Source organism: Setaria viridis, chromosome 2 (genome assembly GCF_005286985.2).
Source record: "Setaria viridis chromosome 2, Setaria_viridis_v4.0, whole genome shotgun sequence".
NCBI lineage: Eukaryota > Viridiplantae > Streptophyta > Magnoliopsida > Poales > Poaceae > Setaria > Setaria viridis.
The window spans coordinates 37358193-37367499 of NC_048264.2; the positions used below are offsets into that span (position 1 = coordinate 37358193).

At 50.1% G+C, this 9307-nt stretch overlaps 1 protein-coding gene across 1 annotated transcript; it reads right to left on the reverse strand.

Annotated features, from left to right (window-relative positions):
- Positions 1–1245: 1245 nt before the first annotated feature.
- On the reverse strand, positions 1246–2653 carry LOC117843021 (uncharacterized). Its single transcript, XM_034723572.2, has one exon. It carries the CDS (start codon positions 2169–2171, stop codon positions 1566–1568), a length of 606 nt encoding a protein of 201 aa, XP_034579463.1. The 5' UTR covers positions 2172–2653; the 3' UTR covers positions 1246–1565.
- Positions 2654–9307: the final 6654 nt, after the last annotated feature.

Below are 9307 nucleotides of genomic sequence, written 5' to 3' on the forward strand. Positions count from 1 at the left end.
CGGAGGACTTACTCGAGCAAGTGGGAGGGTGGAGGCGCGGTAGGTCATCGGCGCCAAGCAGGCGGGAGGGCGATGGCGGAGGAGCGAGCGACTGCGGCGGTGGCGTTCGGCGGGGGAGACGGACGAGTCGGCGACGGCAGCGGCGGAGGAGACGGGGGGCGGAGGAGGAGGAGGAGACGGGGGGAGGGGGGGTGGGGTGGTGGCAGCGGCTTTCTAGCGGAGGGGGAGGCGGGCGAGATGAGGATGGGGATGGGCGCCCGATGCCTGGAGGCCGGGAGGTATTCTGCGGAATATTGGGCTGAGACGGGCCGGATTGCCCCGCCTTGCAGCCTTCCAAAAGCGTCGGTAAATTAGCTCGTGGAAACTTTCCGCGTGGGCTTCCTCCGCAAGAAAAAGGCTAAGAATCCGGTAGGAAAATGGACTGCCAAATAAGCCCTAAAGGAAATTTAGATGAGAGAAACCTCCTAACGTATCCCCTTTCCATCTCCCTCTCCCCTTTATGTTTTGTCAATCACCTTTATCCTCCCGGTCCACCCTTGATTTGCCCCTCCTCCCTTACCGTCTCCCTTTCCTCCCCCTTCCTCTCCAACCACAAGATCTGCTCGACATATCCATTTTGGATCGTTCGATCCGTTCGTGCCGCCACCGGCCGTCCTCCGTCCGCACCACCGCCGGCCGGCCTCCGTCCGCGCCACCGCCGGCCGCCAGCCATCCGCACCACCACCGGCCGCCTGCCATCCGCGCCGCCCCTCTGCCCGTGAGCTCGCCGGCCTGCTTGGGCCGCCGCCGGGGGCGCTGCCCAATCCGCTCGTGTGCGGGCCGGTAAGCGCCGCCAACAACGGCGGGCCCTGTTGTCGCCGTCCGCCCGCACGCCGGCGAGTCCTGCCTCGGGCGCCGACACCCTGTCCCAAGCCGCCGCTGCGCCGTTCGCAGTTTCGCACACGCGCCAGCCGCTCTGTGCCGCCCAGTCCTCCCCGCACGCCAGCTGCTCACGCGCACGGGGGGCCGAGCGGCGCCTGGTCCCTCCCACGCGTGCGCGCAGGCCGAGCGCCGCCGTGGCCATCCCACGCGCGCGAGCAGACCAAGCGGCCGCCACTGCCCCACTGTCACGGGAGAAGCAAGGAGAGGAGGGAGAGGGAAGAGGAGGAAGAAGATGTTTTGGTCGCTGACAGGTGGGCCCCGCATGGTTAGAGGATAGAAAGGGGAAATGGGATCTGCCGTAGCATCCATCTTCAAAATGCAGAATTTGTCAAAGGGGATTCCCCTTAGGGGGAGAAAGGGAAAAATCAATCAATCCGTTGGAGTTGCTCTTATATTGTGGCAGTTCCGGGGTCGAAATCCTAATGATTTGATACAGACTAGAACTATGCATAATGATGGAAAATTCTTGAGCATTTTCCCCAGTTCACTGAGGAAGCCAATTCCCATCAAACGACTTCAAGAGAGTAACTACATCTCAAATGAAAAAAGAAATCCTGGAATGGAAAAATAAAAGGTTCTTTGAAACCAGGATGAAAACATATGTTTGCAAGCTCACAACACAAAATGCATGCAATTCGTTCCAGTCAAAGGCATGATTCCATTCTAGCGTTGCTTCGCCGGGCGGTTCCCGACGAGAAGGAGTCGACCCTGAGGTGGTGCCGGAACGCCGAGATGAACTCCTCCGCCCGCTTGTTCACCTCCTCCGCGTTGCCGGCCGCTTCCTCATCCGCCGCCGTCAGCTCCTCCACCACCTTCGCCGCCGGCGGCGCCTCTACCGCCCCGTCCGTGGCCACCAGCGCCATGCAGCGGCCATCCGCAACGGCAGCCACGGCCGCCGTCCGCTTCTTGCTCTTCCTCCTCTTCAGCCTCTTCGCGCCGTCTCCCAGCCGCGCCGCCGCCGCCTCTGCCTCCTCCTGGCTGTGGACGGCGCCCGCCGAAGCCGCCGCGCCGCCTCGCCGCGGCTGCACAGACGCCACGACGATGGATGCGATGACGACGTTGAGGAGCAGGAACAGCGCGGGCGACGGCACCGAGAGCGGCGCGGGCCACCACCACGGCGCCGCGAGCGCGGCCGCCGGCGCCACCACCAGCCTCTTGACGCCCGACACGAGCAGCGCCGCCGCCGCCGCGGCCAGCGCGGCCTCCACGAGCTCCTCCTCCCTCGGCCTCGCCTTCTTCCCCTCCGCCATCCTCAGCTCAGCTCAGCTCGCTCTCCTTTCTATCGCTTTTCTTTCGCCTCCTCTGCTAGCTCTAGCTCCTGCTTGCTCGGCTTTGCCGTGGAGCTAGGCAGCTAGCTGCTTTTCTACTGCGCTTGCAACCAGTTGTCGCGCGCGCCTGCGCCTGCGCCTGCCGAGCCGACAGCCACGCAGGCATGCAGCCCGTGGTGATGGCTGTCGGGAATTCGCTCCGACAAGGGCAGAATATTTTCGTTCCTGCAGAGCCACCACTGCTCGGCGTCTCGTCTCGGCCTCAGACGACGCCCACCGCCCACGGGCCACGGCGATGGACGGCACCTACAGGCAGCACACTGCAGGACCACTCATGGTGTGCTCTCGGATGACAGTGGAATCGAATGAACAGAAGTAGCTTAATTGGTTTTTCTTTTTGGTTTTGAACCGATTTGATTTGATTAGTTCGCTAATGTAACTTGTATGCCTGTAATTTTTAATGCGTATACCTATACTATACAGCTAACCATGCCATGAGTAAAGCTGGCTAGGGAAGCACGCCTGAGGCTCGTGCGTTTTCGTTTGTCCCGTGCGCGTGCTTGACCGCCTGCAACCAGAATGATGGCCTTTTTCCCTCGGTTTGCAGGCTCGCAATGAGCAAGCTAATCATGCCATCAGAAAGCAGAGCATGAGCCCACTGAATGACTGGGTTTGTGAATTCCCCCGATACCTTAGGCGGTGTTTGGACGGAGGGGCTAAATTTTAGCCCCTGTCACATCGGATGTTTGGACACTAATTAGGAGTATTAAATATAGTCTAATTATAAAACTAATTGCACAACCCCTAAGTTAAATCGCGAGACGAATCTATTAAGCCTAATTAGTTCATGATTTGACAATGTAGTGCTACAGTAACCATTCGCTAATGATGGATTAATTAGGCTTAATAGATTCGTCTCGCGATTTAGCCTAGGGATTCTGCTATTAGTTTTATAATTAGCTCATATTTAATCCTCCTAATTAGCATCCGAACGTGTGATGTGACAGGGCTAAAGTTTAGCCTCTGACATCCAAACGCCCCCTTAGTTTGTATGGTGCCAAACTTTAGCAGTGTCACATCGAGTACTCGGATGCTAATTAAAAAAATTAAATATGAGCTAATTATAAAATTAATTGCAGAATCTTGAGCTAATTCGCGAGATGAATTTATTAAGGCTAATTAATCCATCATTAGCAAATGGTTATTGTAGCACCACATTGTCAAATCATGGACTAATTAGGCTTAATAGATTCGTCTCGCGAATTAGACTCCATCTGTACAATTAGTTTTGTAATTAGCCTATGTTTAATACTCCTAATTAGTATTCAAACATCCGATGTGACATGTGCTAAACTTTAACACGTGGTATCCAAACACCCCCTTAGTACTCGTATTGTTTAATGTTACCTTAGGTACTTCAAAATGATCTTGCCTTCTTAAATACATACGCAATATTTGAATTTGAATTCTACCAAAACCTTAGGAATTGGGTTTACGATTTGAGCCTAGGTGGTGCCATCGACTGAAATGAAGTAGACAAAGTTTCAGGCGTCCACCTTGCACCTCGCTCGGATGATCGGATCAAACCACTAGACGCTTAGCATCGAAACAACCAAGAGCAAGAAACAGAAGCAGAATGCTTGATGCAACTAGGCGCGATCTATGACCTTCAACGCATTCTATCTTACGCTTGGCACCTTAGGGCCTGTTTGGTTCCAAGCTCCTAAAATTTTAGGCAACCTTCTAAAAGCTACTAAAAGAGTATTTGGTTCCACCTCCTAAACTGACTAAAGGCAATAAATACAGTGGCAAAAGGACCATGGTGCCCTCCCTCTTACCCCTGCTCTTTCTCTGCATACCCGCGCTGCTCTGCTTCAACGTCAAGCCATTCCTCGCCGTGCTCATCATGCTCACGCTCCCAACTCCACCGCCTCCTCCTCCTCGTGCAGATGGGTGCCTACTGCGGCAGGCCCTACACCTTCACCGTCGTCGGGCTGGCGTCCAAGCCCACGCACGTCTACGACAAGCCTTGGTTCTGCTGGGAGTGGGAGCCCACCATCCCCTCCAACAGCAATGCCATTCTTCCTGAGCGCATCATCACCCCCGCCTCTCCGCGCATCATCACCCCCGGCCTCTCCACCTCGCCGCCGCTCCACGCGACCCCGCTCGCGGCCACCCCAATGCCCGCCCAGAAGCGCCTGCCCCCGCCACCCTCGCCCTCCGCCATGTGGCGGAACCGCCCAACTTAAGTTGGTTTAAGTGCGCCTAATCGCCGTTGGAATGGCAATTACCCGAAACGCACTTAAAACAGCATAAGTCCGGTAGTCCGTCGAGTGTCCCTGGGACTCCTCGAAGAATCCACGGCGTGTCTCATTACCATACATCAGGATAATATCCGCGATGGGATAATATCAACAAATATTACATTTTTACATACATAATTAAGAGGTACGAGTTATTACAAGACATAAGTTGAGGCAAACTTAGTGATGCAGTGTTAGACAAGCTCTAAGATTAAACATAAATAGTTCAGGAGAAGATGCGTCGATAAACTGTTTTCTAGAGTATTGTGAGACTCAGGTCAATACTCTAGGTCTTCGGGGTCTCCTCCTCGGTAGCTTCCGGTGGAGCTTCTGAAAGATAACCACAAGGGGAAAAACCCTGAGTACGGGGTACTCAGCAAGTCTTACCCGACTAACCAATATAATAGTTTTTCTTTGGAATGCATGTCAGCCTTTGGGTGTGCTTGGTTGACACAATTTTGCCGAAAAAGCTTACTACGAGTGAGGCCTTAGTTTTATCTTTTATTTTAGTTAAGTCATTACCTAACCATTCTAGATGATAACAGAAGTAAAACAATCATAGCTTTTAAATCATACAGTACTTGGCAACAGGAGATTTTATATCACATGAGTTTATACTACGCTGCTCAACAGTGATCAAGTGCATTCATGACCGAGAATTGCGGCGATCCGGATCAATTTACATCCTGCAGGAGAGCACCCCGATCACCAGCATCATACGACTGTCCAGGTCGTACTAACAACCTCTCGATTAGTAAAGTCAATGATTAGGAATACAACTACCCGGACCCAGGGATGCACCCCCACATGGGACCCCACGTCTGGCCTGATCTCCATGTGAGTTTCAGGCTACACCCCTGCCAATCTCCAGCACGTCAAGCGCGGGTACGAAACATTCCTGGTCATAGAATTTACTAATCTACTGGGCTTTACTGGTCCCATACCCAGTAAGTGATCAGATGGTTATCACTTGATCAGCGGTTAAGACACGAATCGGGCCTTAACCAGATTAATCTAGCAGACAGAACTACATCTCCAGCTTCTGTCCGTTTTCATATTCCAAACTATCCTTCATAAGCAACATGTATGACTTAAGAGTTTTCCTTAAGGTTGGTAAACCAATCATGTAAGCAAATAAGCATTTCTAGACTTGGGTAGTTTCTAAGATTTGAACAAGTGGCAAAGATGTCCTTAAATCAAGGCATGATCATACACAAGAATAGGTTTCATTCAACTCCTAGACTTAGTGCATGCGATAAACAAATAACCTATAACTAGTCACATGAAATAACGATTCCAAAATAGATAGGTATAAATGCACCGGGGCTTGCCTTGATCGTTAAAAAGATTAGTAGAAGCCGGCGGATTTGCTTCACAGGGAACAAATTCAAACACTTCGTCGGACTCCAAGGGTCCTTCTGAAAATTCCCAGTAATCTTCTTCTGGTGCTTCTGGATCTACGGCACAATATATGCAGGGGTTAGAATGCAAACTTTTTAAATAACAGACTATACAACTTTCCTTCATGATAAAGTTGCAAGCCAACAAGGACTATACGACTTATCATGATAAAGTTGTAAGTCAACACACAAAATCTAAAAAGATTAACCTATGTTTTTATTTTTCTTAATTAACCCTTCCTATAACTTTTCCTTTAATTTTTAGAAAAGGTGGTAAATAATTTCTAACTTGAAAATCTAATTTCCTATGGGTTAAGAATTATTTGTGATTGATAAAGTATTATTCATATTTTTATACATTTTATAAATATTAAGTATTTATTTAATTACCTTAAAAGGAAGGCATTAAATAAATACCCAAATTTTTATTATTTTCCTAGGGTGTAAAAATTTTAATGCATAAAGGAAAATAAAATAAGCCTAACAAAATTGGTTTCACTAATTTTGGACACTCCTACAAATTTCTGTGATTAAAATGGTATAAAACGAATTTAAACGAATTAATTTGCTAAGGAAATCTAACTTTTCCCGAATTTCCCTCGGAAAAACTTTTCTTACTCACCCACGCGCTACCCTCTCTCACGAACCACTGGACCCCACGGCGCGGACCCCACCTTCCTATTCATTTCTACCCGCCGGCTTTTCTCTCCCCCGACGGGCCCCGCGGGCCGATTTTTCTTTTTCTCTCTTTTTCTGCGGCCCAGCTCCGGCCCAACGGCCTTCTTTCTTTTTCTTTTTCTTTGCGAACACCGGCCAGCAACACTGGGCCTTCGGCCCTTCTCTTATTCCATCGCCCGCACGCGTGACTCCCTGGGCCCCCGCAACATCAGCCCACGAATCGCGCCGGCCTCTTTTCTTTTTTCCCAGCCGAACCGCGCGCGCGTTTACTGGGCCTCTGCTGCGCTGGCCCATCAGCTGGCCGCACCGCTTCGGCCCTCTTCCTCCTCTATCTTCTCACTGCCGCGCGGGCCCCGGCGTCCAGGTTCTTCTCCTTCCTCCCGCCAAAAGTGCCCGTGACAGGGGGCGGTGCGGCTCGCCGGCCGGCGCCCTCCCGGCGGCGGGACCAGGCGACGACACCAACCCTAGACCTACACGACCCCGTGCGCGGCAACAGCTTCCCCGGAGATGACCGGAGCTATCCCCTCCACGGCGACGGGCGGCGACTCCCTCGGCCGGCCGTGGTTACTTGCGATAACGGCAAAACTTACTCCAACAACTACCCTTACACCCTTCTGGGACCCTAAGGACTCGATTACAACTACTTAGGAAGAAAAAGAGGTGGCACAAGATGGTTCTCACCGTGAGCGGGCGGCGCGACGGTGGCGGACAGAAGCGGCGGTGAGCACGGCTATCCCGGCAAGGATGTGGGACAACGACTGGCTCAGGGTGTAGCTGGGGTGTCTGTGGAGGAGTGGGCGAGAGGAATCGACGGAAGCTACTGGGAGGTGGTAGAATTTTGCGCGGCGGTGATACTGATCAGAGGAGAGTGGGCGGCGGTAAAAAGAAGAGCAGTGAAACGGTGGCGCGGGAACAGTAAACATTCAAGGGTTTCACCGCGCGCATGGCTGCCACCGTGGTCTACCTCTAGGCTTGCGTGGTGAGGAGGTGGCCTAGCTAGTCATGCTGGCGGACTACCGACGACGGCGGCGGCGACACGTCTGGGTGCTCTGTCACCGCTCCTCCCGCCCGTGATCTTCAGAAGCATCTGGTGGTCGATCCTCAATCCAACGGCCTCCCGTGCTTTAACAGAGTTGGAAGATAATCTCGAGCCTGGCATCTTTTATTTTGGCATCGGCTCAAGATAAACATCCAATTTGATGGAATTTGGATTTGTTTTCTCAAGTTCTTCTGAATTTCGACCGAAACCTTTATTCAGTTTCGTCAGTCGTCGACAGTGTCATGGAGCTCACTTAATGACTCGATTTCGTGATCTAATTCTTCTGCCCTCAGTCCAACTTCTCCTCAAACATGTTCTATATTGTCCCAATGTTCCATTTTGCTCATGAACGAGTACCCTCTTTTAGCTACATTGCTATGAATTTAATCCCAAAGTTGAGGTCATACTGTCATTCAGACTTAGCAAAAATTCAGAGTTTCAGTCACTTGTGATTTTGTGCTGATTTTGAGCTCGAGTTTGACTTCCTTCCCTTTACTGTTCCTGACCAACAACACATGATTATTGTAGTCCAAAGTTCACACTTCAATATGATATAGTTGTCATAGTGCACTTAGTTGCAAAATTCTCCAGAAAGGAATTTTGAAAACAGACTCTGTGGCTGTTCTTCTGAATTGCTGTTTTCGGACGGTGAACAGTAAACGTCATTCTTCTTTTCCTTTTTCTGATTCTTTGAGATAATTAGCACTGATTTAGTTCCCACTTTTTGATTCCTGAATTCTAAATGCTCCTACACTTGTGTCCCCTATGTTTGTCACATTTTTCTGAATTTCAAATTTGAAATTCAAATTTCGATCAAAATTTGGCCGAATTTGGAATTTTTGCCAATTTCCTTTCTTTTTCTTTTGGATTTCTTTCTAAATTTTTATGGTCACTGTAATACTTCAAATGACACTTATTACAGCCTCTCCCCCTTAACAGAATCTCGTCCCGAGATTCCCGGGGTTAAATCCTTGGTTTTTGGAATGGAAAGGAAACTGCGTCAGGTCACTTATTCCCTCTTTTTCTGTACAAGGATAGTGGGGTGGGGGTCTTTGTTCATCTGTCCCTGACAGTCTCGAATAACTCCGGATATTTAGACTCTAGGTCTTCTGCTTTTTCCCAAGTAGCTTCGTCCGGAGTATGATTTTTCCATTGCACTTTATAAAACGTGATACTCCGAGTTCGGGTATCGCGTGTCTTTTGATCCAGAATTTTAATAGGTTTCTCTTCGTATGTGAGATCTGGTTCGAGCTCGATTTCTGGATCTTCTAAAATTTCTTCAGGAACCCTGAGGCACTTCTTAAGCTGGGATACATGAAATACATCATGTATAGAAGCAAGTTGGTCTGGCAATGATAGCTTATATGCCACGGGACCTTTTTGTTCCAGAATTTCATAGGGACCAATATATCTCGGGGCTAGCTTACCTTTTACTCCAAAGCGCTGTACGCCTTTCATTGGGGATACCTTTAAGTATACAAAATCTCCGGCAGAAAATTCCAAGAACCGTCTTCTTTTGTCTGAATAGCTCTTTTGCCGGGATTGAGCTATTTCCAAGTGCTTGCGAATTTTCTGGATCTTCTCCTCGGTTTCCATAACCAAGTCCGATCCCAGGTGTGTCCTTTCTCCTACTCCTGACCAATTTAGAGGAGTTCGGCATCTTCGACCATACAAGGCTTCGAAAGGTGCCATTTTAAT